This window comes from Taudactylus pleione, unplaced genomic scaffold (assembly GCF_031769625.1).
Source record: "Taudactylus pleione unplaced genomic scaffold, aTauple2 ptg000273l, whole genome shotgun sequence".
Classification (NCBI taxonomy): Eukaryota; Metazoa; Chordata; class Amphibia; order Anura; family Myobatrachidae; genus Taudactylus; species Taudactylus pleione.
This window is the reverse complement of record NW_028284675.1, coordinates 1,960,811-1,984,884: the sequence shown is the minus strand read 5'-3', so window position 1 is coordinate 1,984,884 and position 24,074 is coordinate 1,960,811. Positions and strand designations below refer to the sequence as shown.

The following is a 24,074-nucleotide window of genomic DNA, read 5'->3' as shown; positions in this document are numbered from 1 at the left end:
ATGGGACCCAGAAACTGTGGATTAGGACCCCAAATTTCTAAAGTAAGGGATCCCTGGGACCCACAATTTTTTTTCGTTCAGCGCGATCACTGTTAGAGCCACAGGTGACCTGTTTTATGGGCATTAGAGTTCCTGCAACAAGTATGGCCAATTGGAATAGATACTTACAGGGAATAGTGTTACCCTGGGGTGTTACATTTGAGGTATGTAATTGTCTTGTCGATAATCAGAATGTTGACTAGCTCTATGTGGACCACGGAACACGCCGGTAGTACAGTTGTAAATATGATGATTCTTTGATTTAGCTTGTGGAGACTTGTGAGGACCCCCCCAACCGAGCAGGTTGCCCACCCCTGATTGCCCAAACTGGTTGTACAGTGGAAGCCCTCACACTGCATTACATATTTCAAGTCAGGAGTCTTATTCAGAATCTCTTGTTTTACTGTATTCAGGGGCTTAGACAAGCATTCACACCTGAAACATGGGATGTAGTTAATAAACCGGCGGACTAAATGCCGCCGGTCTATATCCCGACACCAGAAGACCGGCAAGGGACAGAAGATAGGCGTTGAAATACCGCCGCCTATCTTCATCGTGACACCGGAGTGCCGAAGGACACCGGACCGATCGAGGGGAGTCTGGCCGTCCCTAGCACTTGGCTGAGGGGGTGGGGGGGGGGGTTAGGTTTAGGCACCCCCTGGGGAGGGTTAGGTGCCACTAGGGGGGAGGGGGGGTTAGGTTTAGTTACCCCCAAGGGGGACTTGGTGTTAGGCACCCGTAAGGGAGGTTGGAGGAGAGGGGAGGGTTAGGTGATTTTACCTGCCGCTGTCAGGATTTCCTCCTGTCGGGCTGACGCTGGCATTTCAATCCCATTCCCTGAAACATTGATGCATCTGTCCTCAAGTTAACTATTTAAAACTACATATATCAATCCTGTGAGTGTACTCCTTTCTACTCTCTTATGTAACACAACTCCTGGAGGGCCCCCTGGTTTGGCATTTGTAAAAGAATGCTGAGCGCTCTGGGAGATATATAAACATTGTGAGTTGCTTCATATAAATTGTTTTGAGATGGAACAGGCAGTTTTTGCAACGGTGCAAAGTTCTATTCATTATATATATATATATATATATATATATATATATATATATATATATATATACATATACTACACTGTGCATTACAACTGTTGCAAATTTCAGATATGTACAATATGAAATGTAAAAAGCTATTAATGCAGGAAACATGTAATCTCTCTGGCTATAAGAAAAAGCTTAGTAGTTTAAATTTTTTTATTGGTTTATTTCTTCAGGCTGATTTCATTGATTTTATAAGTTTGCAGTTTCATGGATTATCAGGGCAACTGCAGTCATATGGCACCTGAACTAGTATCAAGAGATACTTTGATACGTACCTCACTCCCCACCCTGATCAGTTTGCACTATAAAATCCTCCCCCTGCTCCTACTCCTTCGGCTGTCACATGACTTGGTGAGAGCTTTGTGTATGTGGCTGGCAGCCATATTGGTCTCCAGTCCACAGCAATTTTGAAAAGGAGATAATTATAAGGGGCACATCTGTGTCTGAAAACGGGGCGTTTTCATCACTCTAGGGAGGTATGCCCAGCACTCACGGAGATGCTAGGCTGCTCCCAAGCTCTCCCCGCATTGTGAACAGATACCATGCGCCCCCAATTTTTCCCACCCGTGGCCCACGGTGAGTACAGGGAAGATGGCTAAGAAAAATGACCATTAAGTCATGCTTAAAAGATGCTTAACTTGAGCTAATAGTCATAGCTTATTAATGTCTCAAATAACTTGAAAGAATGTTAAAGATTTAAGAGTAAGGTTACATTACAGCACAGTATATGCTCAAATTTGCAGCATATTGGCTATGTATGCTGGCTATAGTTGTGTATATGTAGTTTTATGGATGTTCCTGCTAAGCACCTTCTTTGTGGCCCCCATGTTGTACAATTGAAAGACACCTTGTGTGTTGTTCACTACAAACACCGACACTGTGTTAGAAAATAAATCTGAATATCTGCAGAAATTAGGGATATTTGTAAGTAAATGGTTCTCATGTACGTGGCTTGTTACATTTTACAAAATTTTGTTGGGAGGACTATTTGTAACTCATGAGCTGCTGTGAGCTCCCGGGTTACAAATCTATAAAACTTCACTTTTTTTGCTTTTGTTTCATCCAGGAACTGATGAAGATTCGTTAATCAACGTCCTGACACAAAGGTCATGTTCACAAAGACAGCTTATTGGGAAAGAATACCAGGCAGCCTGTGGCAAGGTATCAACCTGTGGTTTTTCACTGGGGAACACTGTCAGTAATAGTTGCTGTGGGCGTGTAAAGGCCCCCACACATCAGAGATTGATTGCAGCAATCGTGCAATTTGCAATCGATTGTGTATAAAAAGCTTTCCCTTTTTTAATCGATTGCTGATTGCAGAGATGCCACAATCGATTGTGTATAAAAATCTTTCCATTTTTAAATCGATTGCAAAATGCACGATTGCTGCAATCAATCTCTGATGTATGGGGGCCTTAAGATACACATAGTTTGTGCAAGTTATTTATTAGTGTTCCTTTGCAGTTGATCCATAAGAACTTGCTGTTAGTGATAGAGAAGGGGTCTGTGTGGCAGGCTGGATATTATATGTGATACATCTTATGTTACGTGAGAGTTGTATTTATGTACTGATAATATGGGCTGCTGCAAGCTGTGTTATGTATCAAGACTATTTTTTCTTATTTTGGGTAGTACATTTTCCAAATGGTAGCATGATGCTATGAGAATAACCTACATAGTACCCTATGATTTATGTTTAGGAACTAAAGGATGACTTGAAAGGTGATCTTTCTGGAAACTTTGAGCACCTTCTGGTATCACTTGCATTACCTCCTGCTTATTTTGATGCAAAACAACTAAAGAAGGCCATGAAGGTATGTATTTGGTTACAGAATGTCTTGTATTCTTTCTTTTCAGTTTCTCTGGTATTTGCTGGTATGTGATAAGGGTGTCTTATAAGCACTCAATGGAGACTCCGCTGAGATAGCGTGAGCAGCTTGTTACTCTAGGTGTCCGGCCTCGTGTGTGATCAGTGGTGGAAGGGGGGTAGTAACAACACTACACCTGGGTTGGTGTTTGTGGGTGAGTTGGGGTGTTGTCTGGTGTCTGTATTATGTTGGTGTTTATAGTGGCTAATGTGTCCTTTGTGTATCTTGATGTGTAATTCCAGGGACACTTAAGTGCAACAAATGTGTTTAATAGAGGAACAAAGTTTGTTGAAGGAGATGTACTAAGTTCTGGAAAGTGATACATTGACTCAGCTCCTAACTGTCATGTTATAGGCTGTGTTTGAAAAATGAGTTAGAAGTTAATTGGTTGGTACTTTATCACTCTCCAATTTATCACTTTCCAGAGCTTAGTACATCTGCCCCCCATTGGGAACCAATTAATAACACATTTATTGTTGTACACGTGTGGAGTTGCAATGCTACTGTATAATATCTACTGTTAATTAGGGATGAGCAGTTCGGATTCTGTGGAATCCGAACCGCTCCGAACACCGGGGATCCGAGACCAGGTGCTCTCGCCTGACTCTGATCCCACTTCGAAGCCGAATGCCATCCTCTCGACGTCTGATTCTTGTGAGATTTGGATGACGTTCGGCCGCAATATAAAGTGCCGCGCGGCTGGGACTCTGCACCATTTGTTAGTCGGACTCACTCAGCACGCATGCTGCACAGAGCTCTGCAAAGAAGAGCTCTGCAAGGAAGTTGGCTGTGTCCAGACTAGTAGCTACTGCCTGTGCTGTTAAGTGACTGTAGGGGGGGCACACTGCACGCTGATGCTGTGCTACTCTGCTAATTAAAGTGACTCCTTTGGCAATGCAGTAGCCCTCTGTGTATACAACAACTGTGACTCCTTGGGCAGTAGCCCTCTGTGTATACAAGCACTGTGACTCCTTGGGAAATAGCCATATGTGTGTATAAGCACGGTGACTCCTTGGGCAATAGCCCTCTGTGTATAAGCACCGTGACTCTATAACACACAAGTACTGTGACTCGCAGTGAGTGTTGATTAGTAAATAAATACATATTAGTTACTTAGTAGTTTTGTACAACTTGAGTGTTTTCATCAATATGGATCACGTCAACCCACCGAGTGTAGAGCAGAAGCAGCAAGAAAATGCTAGCAGTGCAGCTGCTGGAACCGGTCATGATGACTATACTAGTCATTCACTATCATCTAAAGCTGATGCTCAAAGGCGTAGAGGCTTTAAAAAATTAGGGTATCTGAAATAAAAAAACTGAGATTTCACAGCGGTAAAGACAAAAAACCTCTAAAGGTTAGTACAGAAAATTGGCAACATACCATTCACCACATGCAGTGGCAAGGAAAGGCTCAGTCCTTATTTCTAAAGCTGCATACACACACAAAGATTTTCTGTCCAACTAGTTGATTGGAATAAAAATCTGGTAAGGTATGAAAGCAAATGACAATCGACAATTTGCTCCCAAACGCCGGAAAATGGACAAAAACTGTTTGTTAAATATTTGATCTAAACTATTTGTTCAAACTTGTCTGTTTGACCATTTTCATCTGTTTTCTGGCATTTAGGATCAAATTGCTGATCATAAGTTACTCCCATCGTTACCAGATTTTCATTCCAACCAATCAACTAGTTGGATGGTTGGACAGAACATCTTTACATGTGTATGCAGCATTAGTGGTGGTTCTGCAACTGTGAGTGAGGCATCTTCTGCCTCGCATGACAATGAAAGACCTTTTCACTCGGACTATAGAAGTGTAAAAAAAAAAAAAACTAAAAACCGTAAGGCAGTAGATCAAACTGTGTGTTCAGAAACACATGTCAGAAATCCCTGAGGAGAGTCAGTGTGTCCATGCGTGCTATGTGTGAGCCTGACCTTTCAGAGAAACCGCCTTCCACAGTTTCTGCTTCCTCTGTATTTGTGGGGATGAGCAGCATAAGTATTGCTGATGACATAGAAATTGAGGATGGCAATGTGGAATTGCAAGAGGATGAGGGGGATATTTCTGTAGCTGATGCTGGCACTAATGAAAATATTGAGGATGTTTGTGTAAGTCAGGCATTGGTGGAAGCAGCTCTTGGCCATGAGAAGAAGGACATTGTCATGCCTGGGCATAGGACCAACAAATCCACCGCTTATGTCTGGAATTATTTTTACCCAAATCCTGACAACATTTGTCAAGCCATTTGCAGCCGTTGTGGAACCACAGTAAGTAGAGGTAGGGACGGAACCTCCACACTATTGTGTCATCTGCAGCGAGGTCATGACGAGTATTTTATAACATCAGAAACTGGTGCTAAAAAAATAACAAGCAGCAGTCCAGCATCAGCTAGCTCCCTTCTCTCTACTAGATCCCAGCATCTGCAATCTCCACCGCCAACACCTTCATCCTCAATATCCTCAGTAATGATCAGAGGTAGTCCGGTATCCAATATACTAGGTGACTCATCCCCTTTCAGGACTCCTCAGAAGAATCCTGGAGCGCTAGGCCTGCTGCTGCTGCTGCTGCTGGGGGTGGATCTCCATCCCAGAAGTGGACCAAGAAGACTGCTAGTAGTAGTTTAACAAATCAATTGACTGTTAAAGAATCTCTTGCAAGGGGAAGCAAGTATGACATCTCTCAACCAGTCGCACAGCGGATCACCGACGCTATGACAGCTATGCTAGTATTAGATCTGCGTCCAATATCCGCAATTAATGCAGGTGCCAAATTCCATCTCTGTTTCATTTTACCCGAAAAGGCATTCCTCGACTGTACCAGGACGTTAAAAAGAACCTAATTATTGCCCTCTGAAATGCTATAGTAATAACTGTCCACTTAACCACAGTTATGTGGACAAGTGGTAGTGGTCAAACTAAAGATTTACATGACTGACAGCCCACTGGGTGGGTGAATCGCCTTCAGCAGAAGCAGTATCTAACAAACAATGCCAGCTCATTCAGAGGCAGGCTACTCTGTGTATCACTGGATTCAATAAGATGCATACCGCTGACAACCACTTAGAAAAACGAAACAAAGATGTCCTAGAAACATGGCTTACCCCACTTGGAGACTCCTCAGGATTTGTGATTTCTGATAACACCACAAATATTGTAAAAGCGTTACAGCTGGATGAATTTCAACACATCCCGTTTTGCTTAATTGTTAGATGTAGATGAACATCAGATCACGTATTCTGAAATTCAGGTAATCCCAAAGGGTTTACATAGTTCATCTTATCACTGTAAGTTACACAATAGCCAGGTATGTTATATGCAGCATTAGATAAATTGTCAGTACTTAATATATGAATATACTTGTTTTTTATATAAATCATGTTATTGTTTATACATGGCATGCCCATTCATTAACATGATATCTTTTCAATCCCAAGGGCACAGGAACATCTGAAAATATTTTGATAGAAATTCTAGCATCAAGAACCAGCAAACAAATGAAAGAAGTGGGGGATGCTTTTTACACAGGTAGATATTTAAAATATAAATGAGTTTGCCTTTTATGAATAACCTCTTGTTACACTAATGCAGTGGTTCCCAAACTGTGTGCTGTGGCACCCTGGGTGCCTCAGGTTGGTGGTCCAGCACCAAATCAAATTATTTATGGTCAATGTAAATATGTAGACAAAGTGCAAACCTGTCACCCACCACATAACTGAGCCTAAGGATGACAGGTCAGCACACTTTACATTACTACTTCACTACATTTTCTCAGAATTTCTCAATAATAAACTTTTGGCTTAGGGTGCCGTAAAAACAATGCTGATGCACTAGGGCGCCGTGATTCAAAAAAGTTTGGGAACCACTGCTCTAATGTAAGGTAATGCCCTTAATATGGCTAGAATCCTTCTAAGCATGGATTCAACCAACTGTCTCCTATGTTGCATCGGGAAGAGTTGTGACGATGCAAGAAGGATCCATGCTTTTGTGCAGTTATCTCCATATCCTTACCCTACCATCTGCATTGGGTAATAGAAAATGTGATTTGTCAGACTATATGACCAGTTTCCAATAATTTACTGGCTAATGCCTGCATTCCTGAGCAAACTGGAGGCAATGCATCCTATTTGCAGGAGACAGCAATGACATATGAACAACCCTTCTGCTTCTGTAGCCCATACCATGTCATCGGGGGCGCCGAGGGTGGGTACTAATAATTGCCCGTGCTGTTGGAATCCCGACAGCTGCTGCCCGACATGGGTGAAAATCCTGATCGTCCCTAAGGTAAGTATTGACTAACCTAATTCCCTCTCCTAACCCTAACCTTCCGCCCCCAGTGCCTAACCCTAATCCCCCCTCTAAGTACCTAAACCTAACCCCCCTTCCCTGCCGCCTAAACCTAAGTCCCCCCCGGGGGTGCCTAACCCCTAACCCCCCTTCCCCTAGCCTAAACATAACCTCCTGGGGGAGGGCCTAACCCTAACCATATCGACGCCTGTCTTTAGACACTTGCGGGAATATGACAGTCGGGACGCCGTCTGTCGGGATTAGGTCAGTCGGCTTCCCGACTGCATACTTAGGATACACATCATTGGTGTCTGCATAACTAGTTTGCATAAAATCTCCTGGTGGTCATAATAATTTGGCCTCTCAGTGTATATCTCATCACTTGATATACGTTGTATTTGTTTTATATCACTGTTGTACGTCATCAGTCAGAAAGATTGTTAGAGGTTGTGTATATTTGGGTTCAGTGCCCCCTATACGACTTGGATTTTACTATAATTTGCAAACTCCACCAGTGTCTGTATTTTGTCCGTGTACTAGTTTAGTTGATGTAAATGAGTGCTCCTTAGTCTGCAGTAACAACCAGAACTTTTGGACACTTTTCTGTAAATGTGTCATTAATAACAATCAATGTTTTATTCTCTTCTAGTGTATGGGAAAAGCCTGGGTGATGAAATCAGTTCAGAGACCTCGGGTGACTTTAGGAAAGCTTTGCTGTTCTTGGCTAATGTAAGACTTATTGAACACTGGTGTTTGTTGGACATTTCTTTCTGTTTTTTAGATTATGATGTTTTAATTGCATCATTAAAATGAGATTTTGCCGTTAAAAATATTTAAATGACTGCTTTAAAAACTGGTGACTGTCAACAAATTAATTACAGCATTGTCACAGTGCGCTGGACACAGACACATACCTACCGGGTCCGGCAGGAGACGGGCAGTCCCTGGCGCCCACTGCTGTGTCTTCCGGCTTTCTGTCTGGCGGCAATTTGCAGGCGGTCGCGGCTCCCCCAGGGGTGCGCATGTGCCAGCCTTCGTGAAATTTAAAGGGACTGGCACGCCAAATGTGACGTCACGTTTGGTGTGAGAATTGAACTCCTCCCTATAAGAGGCTCCAAAACCATACTCCAGCGTTCCTGATCTCCAGTGATTCCTACTGTTCGTTCCTGACCTTGACTGTTTCTGACCTGATTCCTTAACCTCCCTGGTACTGCTTGGTAATTCTGGATTGACCTTGGCTATTCTCAGAAACCTTTTTCAGTCTGATCCCTGGTACCATATTGTCTGTTTGGTTCTGAGCTGGCTTGTTGACTACGCTTGTACGCCTTCTACGTACTCCCCACTACACGCCAGTGTACACCAGCATCTGTACTAGGAACCTAGTCTGTGGGCCGTAACTTGTGTGTCGGGCGCAGCTATGTTCAAACCTCCTTGCGGGGGTCCCTGGTGAATACCACCGACCAGTTAGACTCCATGCCTCTGTACTGGGTCTTCGCCAATCCTAAGGTACAAGCAAGCATCCGCTACCTATCCGTGAGTTTGTGATAAGCATATATTCACAGATTTCACATTGAAATTGTATTCATATCTAAAAAAAACTAACCCAGAAAAAAGTTTATGTAATGCCTGCTCACCTGGATTTGGTAGGTTATTTGTCTTAAGGTCACATATAACTAGGCTTACCATACTATCCCTTTTCTGTGGCTGATTAAACCAGGTGAAATGCAGGCTTGAAATCAGCCAGCCACAGAACCTGTGTAATTAATGAGTGTCCCGGTTTTCAGGGATAGTATAGTAATCCTACATATAACTAACACTATTTTTTTTCAATTGTATCCTGACTATTGGTGGTGCCTCCACCCGAGCCCATGTCGTCTTTCCAGTAGAGTGTTGATTCCCAGTTGTCAGAGCAGGGAAACTCCGATGGCCTATGGTGTAGGTATGATGAACCTTGTTCCTTCATGTTTCACTTTCCAGTATATCAAGCTCTGAAATGTTTCACTTTCCGGAGCTTGATGCATATGGGGAATGCGGTCAAACCTCTGAAAACCTGAAAACTGCAGTTTTGGTTGCATTTTTTTCGTAAGTACATCCCACACTCGGAGAGAGATAAAGTACCATTTTCAAACGAAGCCAGTAAAATGACAGTAACAACCAATCAGCTCCTTTCTCTTTCCAAGGTTTGATGCATCTCCCCCAAGTTGATAATAGGGCAATACAAACACACAGCTAAATTATCCAGAGATGGTTTGTCCTGGTTTTGTTGAATATTACCCACCACACTGTAATATACAATCTGTATTAGTTTATCTGGAAGTATAACAAGATATCCCTTCAATATATAATACTGGGACTACAATCTGAGGATTCCCCAATCTCCGTATTTCCCCCTACAGTCAGCTCTCCTATTCACTAGATAAAATATATTATCCTTAAAACTTCTTCCCATACATTCAACTCCTACTGTTATTAATACTACTTAATTTATACTTTAAACATAATTTAATAAACAATAATCTCATTTTTATGGGCAGTATTTAGTTGCTAGTGCACTTATCCAACAGATATGTTGGATCAAGGTCTTATTAAGATGAGTAAGGATAATAAGGAGTCTTCTGGTATAGTCTCTATATTTTAGGTAACTCTTAACACAATTTTGCTGTCTGCCTCAATTAAGTTTGGGGAAATGTTGGTGTTGCATCTTTCTATAGTGAGTCCATAGTTGGTGTGGCGAACACCTGAGACAATGAAATAGATTCACTTTAGTAACTGAAGAGCGGCGATTATAGCGCCTCTCTGAATGTCTTTTTCACTCTCTCTAGATCACAGGTTTTCAAACTCTGTCCTCAGGACCCCAAACAGTGCATGTTTTTCAGATCTCCTCACAGAATCACAAGTGAAATAATTATAAAAGGTGTCGGTGAGTAATGAAGTACACCTGTGCATCTGCTGGGTGACCTGCAAAATGTGAACTGTGTGAGGTCCTGAGGACCGAGTTTGAGAACCTCTGCTCTAGACAACAAGCACTTGGAGGGGAGGGGGCGGGGATGTATGGGTTTTAAAAATGTGCAGGTATGTAGCTTCTGCATGATGGGCAACACCATCTATAAATGTTGTTGCCTATAAAAGGCTATGGGCTTCCTTATGCAAAAATCTCCCTGCGCATGTGCTATAGGACTTTTGGGTCACAAACTCGAAGTCTTCTCTTCATTGGGACATCTCTTATCGGAAGAGCTGTCTCAGCAGGTAAGTGTACCTGCATACCAGCGGTTACAGATGTCTAAATGCAGGCAAAAGAGGGCAGGATATATTGTAATTTCTATGTGAAAATTCAAACATCCCGCCCTATGAGTATACACAAGAGTTATATTCGTGATTGCAGAGCAGAGATGTCTGTGCGTCACTAAATGTCGTTTTTTGTCTTTTTATGTGGTGTGGGTAAATGTGGGCTATGTCCAAATACCTCTGTGTTGACGTTTGACCGTGGCTGCTTTATAAATTACACTTCATTGGCACATACTGCTTGGAGCAAATGTGTGATCTTACTGACTCCTCTGTCTACACTTGCACTGACAGCAGCCCGGAGGTGAACAGTGTATCAGGAAGCGACTAATGGCCATCCTGTTTGCTGGTTTCCCTCAGCTTTAAGGATTCTGCACTTCTGGCTTTCCAAGTATCTAGAACAGTGGTTCTCAAACTCTGGGCCTGATTCAGAGCCGGACGCTATGAGCGTACGCTCGCTGGCTAAAAGGGGCCGGCTATTTAAATCATGTGCTCGCACTGCGTCGTGTAAAGCCGCCCATTAAGTAATAGCGAGCGTCCGCATTATGCGCTCGCACCTATATAAAGACGCCCCTTTGCCTTTCGCAACACACATTATCTAAGGCAGTTGAAGGATTAATCGGGACCATCGAGAGCCATCGAAGCTGCTCGCAGCGCTTGTGGTAGCCTTTTCCCACCACAACATTGCGAGCAGTTCTGGCTAAAATACAACCTAGTCACATGTGTAATGACGCTACTTTGCTAATTATGCACACCCATTAAACGCCCTTCTGACGTGCGAACGCAGGCGTTCCCGACCAACTACACCCCCGTTTTTAAGCACCTTCCCCTGTTACCACCCACAAACAGCGCTATCTGTCACTCAAAATAGCGGCCCGACTGTGGGCTACAGGCGAGCAATTTCCGAACGCATTGACTGGTTCACGCATACGCATTGCGACTCATGCGCAGATTGTGAAAAATCGCTCAGAGCGAGCGCAGCATAGCGTCCGGCTCTGAATCAGGCCCTCTGTCCTCAGGATCCCATACAGTTCATGTTTTCCAGATCACCCAGCAGGTGCACAGGAGTGGTCATTACTCACTGACACATTTTAAAAGAACCACAGGTGGAGCTGATTATATCACTTGTAATTCTGTGAGGAGACCTGGAAAACGTGCACTGTTTGGGGTCCTGAGGACAGAGTTTGAGAACCTATGATCTAGAATCTAAGGCTGGGTACACACCATATGGTGCGACCCAGCGACGGCACAATGCAATGTAACGATACTTTGTGAGCACCGTACACACTATACGATCCTGTGTATAACGGCACGATTTGTCTTTACATGCTGCATGTAACAGCACAGCATCGTTTATGTATCGTCCCATCCACATAATACTCTGAGTTTGGGGACCTCTGGCATAGGCTCTTTGCAATGTTCCTGACTTAATCTGGGTACAGACTATACAATGTGTGTGCCAAGCGATAACGATACATCGCATGCGCCATACACTGCACGATTTGGCGTATGAAAGCGCAATGTGTTGCTACATACGGTATATAACAGCACTGAGTCGTTCATTGCATCGTTCCATCTGTTGTGCAGAACAGCGGATAGGATGATGCGATGAACGATGGATCAGACGTATATAATATATGATGTGTACGATATATCATTCCGATCCGCGTCTGAGCGCTACATTGTAATATGTCATGTAGTGTGTAACCAGCTTTACACTGATCTCTGACAGGCAATTGGATTGTACGACAGGTATATAAACAACTATTGGCCAATGGGGGAGATCTGTTCTCTGGAACAGTGAAGTGTAATTGATTACTATAGAAGAGGACACAGCTCTCTGCTTCAGATAAAGCTGTAAGGGGGGCGGGCCCCCTATCTGCACCAAACATGGGAGGCTTCCGAGGAGTGTTACTGTTCAAAATGGAATGCCATTTCCCAAACTAGACATCCCAGCAGTGTTTTTTGGGGATAGATGAAGAAGAATAGATTTGTATGTCACTGAATGTCCATATGTAGTACAGCATTGCTAATTGTCTCACCCTAGTACTGTAGCTCCAATTTGTAAAAGCTGAGATTGTAGTATAAACTACATGGCATTAAACACATCAACATCAGTGGAAAACACAGGATTTATAGAGGGGGGGGGTTTCCAAATGCTTTGATTTTAGAGTGAGTGTGGCCAGTCCATGAAGAGGGCATAATTGACACTTAACCATCTTTAATATGCATCATACAAAGTGTATTGCGTGTCATAATTCCAGCATATACAGGATCAGTGATCACAGTATGCCATTAAATGTGGCAGTAGGGCCATCCTGCCTGGGCTGAATGTTTTTTCAGATGTGGGCACCATTCCAGAGCATTGGAGCAAGTCTGGGAGTGCAGCAGAAGAATGTAGAACTGCCCTGGACATATATGTACCCAACCTCGGTCCTCAAGGCACACTAACAGTCCTGGTTTTAGTGATATCCATGCTTAAGCACAGATAGTTAAATCAAAATACCTAAGGTACTAATTAAGTCACCTGTGTCCAACTATGGCTATCCTTAAAACTTGGACTGTTAGTGTGCCTTGAGGACCGTGCAAGCACCCCTAACAGTGCATGTTTTCCAGATCTCCTAGTTGGTGCACAGGTGTATTTAATGCTGGCTGACGCTTGTTAAAAGATCAACAGGGGGTGCTATTTATTTCCCCGCGTTTGCCTATGAACATGATTGACTAGATGCTGCTCTTTCAAAAATAGCTTTGTGGGTTTTTTTTATGGGGGGGGGGTGTTTTTACTTGTCGAGGGGGTATTTTTGCATGTTCTGTTATTGCCTTAGAAATTTGGGCCTGGATTTAGGTGTATAATGTTGTAATTGTCCAAAATACTATAATTGGCGTGAATTTCAAAACCCATTTAGTCAATGTTGTGCTAAATTTGCCACGGTAGATGGATTGAGCGGCCTTTAGCATTGCTTACAAAAACACAATCAATCTCCATATACTCAATCTATAAACATTGATTATTTTTTTTTCTGCAGGCCAGACGTGATGAAAGTTCAAAAGTGGATGAACATCTTGCTAAAAAGGATGCAGAGGTAAATTAAGCTAGACATTCTTCCCTGCAGCTCTGAGGCATTGACATGTGATAATGATATATGCAGCCTGCTGTCCTCACTTAGCATACTAATGGCCGTCATTTCTGCCCCTCAAAACGATCCTATTTGTCATATGATTATATTTTTCACTTCATATCTAATAAAGGGGAATTTTATATTTTTTAAAAATGCACTTTTTAAAAAGTAGTTGAAGGCAATAACTAGTTGAGAGAATCTAGATTTAGGGGGTCTATTTACTAAACCTTGGATATAGATAAAGATAACAAAGTACCAACCAATCAGCTCCTAAGTGTTATTTTTCAAACCCAGCCTCTGACATGGCGGTTAGGAGATGATTGACTGGTACTTTATCTCCATTCACTTTCTATCTAAGGCTTGGTAAATAGACCCCTTAATCTTTTGAGATAATCTGAGATTTATTATTGGTTATTATGGTAAACACACACACAATATGTCAGACAATGTTTACCATAGGATGAACTATCCCTACACCTTCTCTTCAGTAGAACATTTCTAATACAAACTGAGGATTGAAACAAATAGCAGCCGATATGTCTGTCATGATTGGATGGGGGAAGTGTATTGCCGGGCCCCATAACACAATCTGGGTAAAGGTCCTGTGATGACACACTAGCTTCTCTGTCCAGCTCTCTGCTTTGAAAAAAGCACAGTGAGGGCCCTATTATGGGCATGTGTGGGCCTGGCGAATGGGCAGGAGTAGAAACTCTGCATGTGGCAGACTTATGGTGCGTACACACAGTGATTTAAATGCACGGTTTGAGCGATAACTATATCGTTCAAATCGTTAATTTTTTGATACCTTCCAACCTACCATCGACCAGCGATGCGCGGACACGTATGGATGACGGCGATATCCATCGGCCGTGCATGCTGGCCAATCTGCTCGATGTCTTGCAGGTTACTATAGGGACCCGCGATATTGATCGCGGGTTGCTATAGTTGTTGGGGAGTTGTTGGTGTGCTGGATGACCAATATCGATTATCCAGCACACCAGGAAGGGTGCAGGGCAATGAGCCAGCGATATCTTATCACTGGCTGATCGTTCCGTGTGTACGCACCATTATCCGTATAAAAAAGGGCTGCAGGGGATTGTAGAAGAACCTGAAGTTAGGGCAACCTAGTGCTGCCAAGCCCTCCTTACCTCTGGGCCCAGTAGCGGCCACACCCCTTGCCATGACAATAGTTCTGCCACTTATTGGATGCAGAAATTAATAATGTAGTTATGCAACTCTAGAATTGTACATGTTTTTCAACATGTTTTATTTGAATCTAGGTTTTGTACAATGCTGGGGAGAAAAAATGGGGGACAGATGAAGACAAATTTATTGAAGTTCTTTGTTTGAGGAGTTTCCCACAGCTTAAGCTAAGTATGCCATCATTCTCTTACTTAAAAGTACATAAGGTTTCACAGGACCTTTTTTAAAATATTGTTTAGATATAAAACAATCTTTCAGAATAATAAAAAGAATGAAATATATATAATGACTCTTATAAGTGTGGATAGATTTGTGTGTTTCTTGCAAGTGTAACATGATTGACAAAATGGCAGTGTATTTGTGGATATATCGCTCTACATTGGCCTAAGGGAGTTGGGATGTTCATTCCTCCTGTAGAGGTCTATTCTTTTTTTTTTTTTTATTTAAATTTTTTTTTTTTTAATTTAAAGGCTTTAGGCAATACACATTGAGTGGGATTTCTACATTTTTATTCTAAATGTAGAGGTTATTCTTGGTAAATAAATTATCTTGCCCTAATCTATTTTTATTGATTTTTAAAATGTATTGATTGAAAGGAATGATGGTTATGGAATAGATGTGTAAGACACTCACAATAGCACTAAGTTAGAGAGTGTTGATTGTAATGAAAGAAAAAGCAATAGTGGCAAAACATGGAAAAAAATGTGTATTTCAAGTATATTGCCACCTTAATTGCAAGTTTCTAAAAATTGTCTTCAAAGAGGGCAAGACTTATTTTTTGACAGAGAATTAATGGTATTTTTGGTATATTTTGGTAAGCTCGTCTGGGGCAGGAGCTGAAGTGAATGACCAAACATTCATTACAAAGCTCTGCAGGTTCTCTCTATAAATAACTGGTGGTAAATTATTAAATCTATTTTAATTTTAGTTTTTAATGAGCAACTGGAAGTTTGTTTATTGCACAGATTCATAATAGCCTTTTGAGATATAGATATATATATATATACAGTTTGTATTGTTGAGGTGCTCCACTAAGGGCCAAACAATTGGACCAAAAACAAATGACTTGCAAGCAGATGGGCACTCTCAATGCAAAAATTGAAATATGTTAATACTTTACATATTCAAAACCCGTAGTCGACGTTTTGGTCCAGCTGGACCTGTGTCAAGACATAAAGCATCCAAACAGCACAGCCACCACAGTGAAATATAACCCCATAGTCACCCAAGGCCAGTATATATGCCACTCCCAATCAGTAATAAATTACATTTGTTACTGACCAATTAAGTCATAAAGTTTATGAATGGCCATAGGGCCCATATGCATATAACTGCTACAAAGGTATACACTCACAATCATCCAGAAATCCAATTGATGTATAGAGCGGGGCCTCAATATGAGAGAAAACAAATTGCCGTACACCAGAAATATGTTTAGAAATGGAAAATGTGAACAGCGCTCAACAAGATGTTTGTTTTAGGGGGCTACTTGGTACTGGAGATGTCCTGTCTCCAACAAAATTATACTGATAAAAATAGATTTTGTACCATGCGCTCACCTTGTCTATATATCATATTATAGAAAATGTAGCGAAGGTAAAAAATGTGGAGATGACAACAGATCTAATGAATGTTATAAACAATCTTTTATTTATATAGACACCATATACCAATGCATCTAGTGATATGGATGGCTATTTTAGACTCTTATATGTCTCCTTTCTGGTAGTAGGAGTATGATGGTAAAATAATCTAATAAAAATTATATATGATGATTAAGTCCTATATGGAAGGATCAAGGTATGTCTGGGTGGCAGGTGTGCCCTTTGAGGGGATTACCTTTCCGTAAATATATACGGTACCCTTATGTTATGATATCAGCTCAGTATTTGTCCATACCGACTAGTAGCCAACAAACAGTCAGCCAATAGGACTGATCCCAAGTGGGTAAATAATGTCCGGGTGGTAGGTGTGCCCTTTGAGGGGGTTACCTTCCCGTAAATATATACGGTACCCTATGTCTAAAAAGACAAGTATGTGTATGTCCCTTTGGCTACTTGCAATGTGCTAGGGAAGTGAGGGTAACCTTATGTAGAAAGGTAGCTCTCCGTATGTGGATATCCACGTACGTGTCCCTGCACTGCCTGAAGCAATGTCCCAGTGATGGAGTGTGACTGCAGCGTCCCGCTAGCGGGGCTTACCGGTCGGCGTCTTCACTGAATGTCACGTGTTGCACTGTCCATGCGGTGTGTGGAGGAGGGGAGCAGTGCGGTATGATTTCAATTGCCGCAGTCAGTCCAGCCGGACCACTCGCTCAACCCTCTGCTTCTAATGCACGCTGCTCTGTAGTATGGCAGAGGAGGGTGCTGTTTCCTGTTAGGAGGATAAGGAGTAGCAGCATGAGGTTGTGCACAAGGCTCTCTGCTTCCTTAGTCACATGTGTGGAAAACTGGGCGTCGACGCGTTTCGGCCAATCAGGCCTTCTTCAAGGATGGGTGTGTTCTGATGCTGGCTGGTTAATATGTCATCAGGCAGCCAATCATCTATGAGGTGGGAGTCTCCCTTAATAATAGGTCTGATGACTCAATCGTCTGTGTAAAAGCATCTTTGGGCTGTTGTTCTAACTTTATAAAAATATATAGTAGAAATCTGATATAAATGGTTAAGCAGTCGCTCAATATAGATCACATAAAGAAAAAGAAAAATTGAATATATAGACATGCAAGTGTGAAGATTGAGGAGTCCACAACATACTATTTTAAAGTTGTGGTGTGTCAGACTTTTTCTTTTTTATGGTACTGTGTCCAGTCTCTGAATTTGTCAGATTGTGTTATGCAAGGATAAAAAAGGGGGGGGGGGAGGGGAAAAGGAACTACTCTCTCTATGAATTCAGATATATTAATCTTCAACATATATATCCTACACATTATCTATGAATCAGTAATCCATAAATCTAAATTCCTATCTTTAATCCATTTCTGATGTACATGAGCACTCAAAGTTAGGTAAATTGAATGATTCATTTAAAAGGAAGAGAATCCTTATATGTTGGTGTTAATTAATTAATTAATTAATATTCTGTTATTGAATTCAATATTCAAACCTTTGGGGGTCATGGTGTGTAAAATGAAAACCCATTTAATTTAATTTTTATGTATAATTCTAAGATGATCTCCCCCCCCCCCCCTCCAATTGACCTGGTAACCCCCTCAAAGGGCACACCTACCACCCGGACATTATTTACCCACTTGGGATCAGTCCTATTGGCTGACTTTTTCTTGGCTACTAGTCGGTATGGACAAATACTGAGCTGATATTATAACATAAGGGTACCGTATATATTTACGGAAAGGTAACCCCCTCAAAGGGCACACCTGCCACCCAGACATACCTTGATCCTTCCATATAGGACTTAATCATCATCATATAATTTTTATTAGTTTATTTTACCATCATACTCCTACTGCCAGAAAGGAGACATATAAGAGTCTAAAATAGCCATCCATATCACTAGACGCATTGGTATATGGTGTCTATATAAATAAAAGATTGTTTATAACATTCATTAGATCTGTTGTCATCTCCACATTTTTTACCTTAGCTACATTTTCTATAATATGATGTAGAGATGAGCGGTTCGGATTCTGTGGAATCCGAACCGCTCCGAACATTGGGGATCCGAGTCCACCCGAACCCTGTTCGGGTGTTCACCGCCTGACTCTGATCCCCGTTAGGGGCCGAACGGCGGCCGCCTGATGTCGGATTCTCACTAGAGAATCCGACATCAGGGCTCCTATTGTGTAGGACAGAGCGCTGTGATAGCGCTCTGCCCTACACAGACACACAGCCGCCAGCGGCAGCTGTGTGTTTGTCACAGCAGCCAATGAGAGTCACACAGACTCTCATTGGCTGCTGTACGGAGGGAGCCGGCTGGAGCTCACACATGAGCTCCGTCTTCCGGCTCCCTCCGCAGCGTGTGACAGCAGAGCGGACGGCGCGGGAGCGGGGAATCAGGTAAGTTTTATTTATTTATTTATTTTACTTGTCAAAGGTCCGGGGTCTGCTACTGGGGGGGTCTGCTACTGGGGGGGCTATGCTACTGGGGGTCCATACTATTGAGGGGCTATACTACTGGGGGGGCTATACTACTGGGGGGGGGTCTGCTACTGGGGGGGGGTCTGCTACTGGGCGTCCATACTACTGAGGGGCCTGCTACTGGGGGGGCTATACTACTGGGGAGGGTTTGCTACTGGGGGGGGTTTGCTACTGGGGGGGCCATACTACTGGGGGGGCTTACTACTACTGGGGGGGCTTACTACTACTGGGGGGGCTTACTACAACTGGGGGGGCCATACTACAGGGGGGGCCATACTACACGGGGGGCTACTACTGGGGCAGCCTACTACTGAGGGGGGCCTGCTACTGGGGGCAGCCTACTACTGGGGGGGGGCATACTACTGGGGGGCCATACTACTGGGGGGGCCTGCTAATGGGGGGCATACTACTGGGGGGGCCTGCTAAAGGGGGGCATACTACTGGGTGGCATGCTAATGGGGGGCATACTACTGGGGGGGCCTGCTAATGGGGGGCATACTACTTGGGGGGCATTCTACTGGGGGCACTGCATAGGGGGCCCTACTACTAAGGGGACTGCATAGGGGGCACCACTGCTGGGGGCATTGTGTAAAGAACACCGCTACTGTGGGCATTGTGTAAAAGGGTCACTACTGTGGGCATTGTGTAAAAGGGGCACTACTGTGGGTCGTAACATAAATAAGAGACACTACTTTATGGTGTAATGTGAATCAGGCCCTACGTGCGGTGTAATGTGAGTAAGATTGTGCACTGTGACTCCTTGGGCCGTAGCCCACTATGTAAACAAGTACTGTGACTGCTGGCCGTACCCCACTGGGTGGGTGCACTACTTTTCATTTCTGCCACTGCTGTGTGGCAATGTGTCATAGATGTACTTTATACTGTGGTGTCTGTGTCGTTGTGCCGCTGCTCTGTCGCTTAGGAACCAGTCAGCTCACTGCAACCTTTGGCCAATAATGTTGAAAACAATATTATGAGCTGTTATATGGTCTAAATTGACTGGAAATTAATGTTATTGAGGTTAATAATACTCTAGGAAGAAAAAAAAAGACCAATTTATGTGATTTTAGCTTTTTTTGTAAATTTTTGTAAAAAAATCCAAATTCAAAGCCAGTCACCGCAGTTTGGCAAATCCAAAGCCGGACGACGAATTAGAACCAAATCCAAATCCGGCAAAAATGGTCCGGCGCACATCCCTAATATGATATATAGACAAGGTGAGCGCATGGTACAAAATCTATTTTTATCAGTACACCAGAAATAGACTGCGTTCCACACAGTGGAACGTATATCGGCCGGTGATTGCACCCAACTTCCTGTTTACAGTGTTCACAACCACCACAATATATCCGTGCGCCACCTTATGACACACAGGTCATGAACTGGGGCTGCGTGCGGTATCTCTAACATCCGGCAACTTCCGGCTTGTCCATGTGACGGCATGTGGATGTGTTGCCCTAGTAGCAGGAATAGTTTGCGTTCCACCTAGAGGTGGAACATACATAATGGGGGATATATATTAGAATGGGAAGGAATATAGCCTGGCTCTGGGGGCCATCACTTATGAGTTACCTGAATAATAGTTTCCTTTAAAAACAGTGAAACACCATATATAATAATAATGACCATAAACTACCCAAATAATAATAAACAAAATGAAAATGTATGAAAATCAAAAAATTTTTTACATAAAAAGTAAACAGATTAAAGGATTCTAGACATTATAGAAAAATAAACTAAGCAAACCAATTGCTAAATAAGGAAAAATTGACAAATATCCTTAAACAGACTGAATCATTGCCGACATTCTATAAATCTTGAGATCATTGTAAACATAATAGTAATGCCGTGTCACAACGGCAGCACATATTTTCACCAAGGCAACGATTATAGCTAAAAATTAATACCGCCAGGCCAAAGATTCATCAACCCAGAATTAAGGAAAAGCAAAAAACTATAAAAATAACAAGTGAAGACAATTTGTACATCATTTCAAAAAGATGTTGTAAGGAAAGATGTTCATTGAGCCCTCGTGCAGCAACAGTATCTAGATGGAAGATCCAGCGTGCCTCACATTTTCTAAGAAACAACTTGCGATCGCCACCCTGTGATGGTTTAGGTATATGATCTATCAACATGCACTTGAGTGAGGAGAGAGTATATTTGTAGTTTGCAAAATGTTTAGCAACCAGTTTATCAGAACTGAGGGTCTGTAGGGCAGCACGTATTGATAAACGATGATTTGCCATCTTTTCCCAGAACAATCGTGTCATCATGCCTATGTAGTACAACCCGCATGGACATGTCAGAAAATAAATCACATAGTCCATAGTACACAATAACTTGTGTCTTATAGCAATCCTCCTTCCGCTGTGTGGATGAGGGAAATGCATACCAACTAACATTGATCTACACGTTATTCAACTGGGGCACTTAAAGCAACCCACCTTATTGCCAAGTAGCCATTGCGGCTGTTGTGCTCTCGATTGGCTGGTAGGACTTAACAGCAATTGAAGCATGCTTGGTCCCCTGCGATAGGCCATCATGGGTGTTTTTTTGTTAATGCCCTTAAAAGCTGTATCAGATGCAATAATATTCCAATGTTTACAGACTGTTTTCATGTTACAATGGGATGCCAGGTCATATGTCAAAGAGTAGATCATCCGTGAAGGATCTAATGGACGTTTCGTGGTGGTCTGTGCATGTCTACATTTGGCCTTCTCCAAGCATTTATGGACAGTATTTGGTGTATAACCTCTCCAGAAAACGATCACCCATTTGTTTCAGTTGTATTTCTGCGCATAGCGAAGTTGTGTTATTGCCTAGAACTCTCAAAAACTGAGAAATGGGAAGACTCTTTGAGAGTGCTAGGATGGTGGCCTGTCGAGTGCAACAAGGTGTTGCAGTCAGTGGCTTTGCGGTATAAAGTGGAATGTAACCAATTATTTCCAGAAGATGGTAACACCCAAAAAATTTATTGCTTCCTTCGTAATCTGGGCTGTGATTCTTATGGGACTATTGAGTGTGTTAAGGCTGTCGACCATCTCCTGAAACTGTTTCCCTACCACACCAGATAAAGAGGTAGTCAGTGTACCGCTTGTAATGGCTAATTTTACTGGCATACTTGGGCAAAATGTATTTACGTTCGTACTGACTCATGTACAGATTAGTGTAGGATGGCGCGAGGTTAGATCCCATCGCCATCCCCACTGTCTGCACACCATTTAGTACAGAATGACAAACTATTCTTCCCTATGGTGGGCACATTATTTACTCGGAAACAGTGTTTTAAAGGTTGAACATCCTATATGCCCCATTCTGTATCTATTGCCTAAAAGGTACACAAGTCACTCATTAATCTGCCCGGTCGCCCCATTATATCGGCACCTGATTTGGTATTTCATCCACTTGCGGTTTCTTGACAGCTTTCTACAGCCTCATGTAGCATCTATGGAAAGCTATATCAGGGATACATCAGATTTTCTTGATAAAACTCTGCCCTTGAGCAATTTAAGTGATCAGTATTGGCTTGCCACAATGGATGTGGCATCCTTTTCCACAGGAAGCCGGTCTAGAGTCACTTAGAATAGCTCTGAATACAGGTGAACATGTAGGTCCTCCTATTGAGTTTCTTTTGGAACTCGCAGAGATTGTCCTTAAAAAGAGCCATTTTGCTTATTGCAATAAACACTGTGCAGACAGTGGGGACGGCGATGGGGTCTAACCTCGTGACGTCCTACGTTAATCTGTACATGAGTCAGTACGAACGTAAATACATTTTGCCCAAGTATGCCAGTAAAATTAGCCATTACAAGCGGTACATTGACTACCTCCCTTTTTTTTCTCTGGTGTGGTAGGGAAGATGAGTTTCATGAGATGGTCGACAGCCTTAACACACTCAATAGTCCCATAAGATTCACAGACCAGATTGAGAAGGAAGCAATCAATTTCTTGGAGGTTACCACTCTCAAAGAGTCTTCCCATTTCTCAGTTTTTGAGAGTTCTAGGCAATAACACAACTTCGCTATGCGCAGAAATACAATTGAAACAAATGGGTGATCGTTTTCTGGAGAGGTTATACACGAAATACGGTCTATAGATGCTTGGAGAAGGCCAAATATAGACCTGCACAGACCACCACGAAACGTCCATTAGATCCTTCACGGATGATCTACCATTCAACATATGACCTGGCATCCCATTGTAACATGAAAACGGTACATAAACATTGGAATATTATTGCATCAGGTATGGTTTTTAAGGGCATTAGCAAAAAACCACCCATGATGGCCTATTGCAGGGGATCAAGCCTGCGTCAATTGCTGTTACATCATACCAGCCAATCGAGTGCACAACAGCCGCAATGGCTACTTGGCAATAAGGTGGGTTGCTTTTAAGTGCCCCAGTTGAATAACGTGTAGATCAATGTTAGTTGGTACGCATTTCCCTCACCCACACAGCGGAAGGAGAATTGCTATAAGACACAAGTTATTGTGTACTATGGACTATGTGATTTATTTTCTGACATGTCCTTGCGGGTTGTACTACATAGGCATGACGACACAATTGTTCTGGGAAAGGATGGCAAATCGTCCATCAATACGTGCCGCCCTATAGACCCTCAGTTCTGATAAACTGTTTGCTAAACATTTTGCAAACTACAAACATCCTTTCTTCTCACTCAAGTGCATGTTGATAGATCATATACCCAAACCATCACAGGGTGGTGATCGCAAGTTGCTTCTTAGAAAATGTGAGGCACGCTGGATCTTCCATCTAGATACTGTTGCTCCATGAGGGCTCAACGAACCTCTTCCCTACAACATTTTTTGAGATGATGTACAAATTGTCTTCACTTTTTTAATTTTTATATTTTTTTTTTTGCTTTTCCTTAATTCAAGGTTGATGAATCTTTGGCCTGGCGGTATTAACTTTTAGCTATAATCGTTGCCTTGGTGAAAATATGTGCTGCCATTGTGACTTGATATCATTGTAAACATAATAGTAATGCCAAGATTTATAGAATGTCGGCAATGATTCAGTCTGTTTAAGGATATTTGTCCATTTTTCCTTATTTAGCAATT

The 24,074-nt window shown here is 42.5% G+C and overlaps 1 protein-coding gene across 1 annotated transcript in view; it reads left to right on the top strand.

Annotated features, from left to right (window-relative positions):
* The window catches only part of ANXA3 (annexin A3), a 71,856-nt gene that overhangs the window by 32,610 nt on the left and 15,172 nt on the right, over positions 1–24,074 (top strand). The window contains exons 4-9 of the mRNA XM_088481445.1: positions 2,206–2,300; positions 2,840–2,953; positions 6,442–6,532; positions 7,941–8,020; positions 13,600–13,656; positions 14,973–15,066. Of these exons, the coding sequence (XP_088337571.1) occupies positions 2,206–2,300; positions 2,840–2,953; positions 6,442–6,532; positions 7,941–8,020; positions 13,600–13,656; positions 14,973–15,066 (531 nt within the window). The remainder of the gene's footprint in view (positions 1–2,205; positions 2,301–2,839; positions 2,954–6,441; positions 6,533–7,940; positions 8,021–13,599; positions 13,657–14,972; positions 15,067–24,074) is intronic.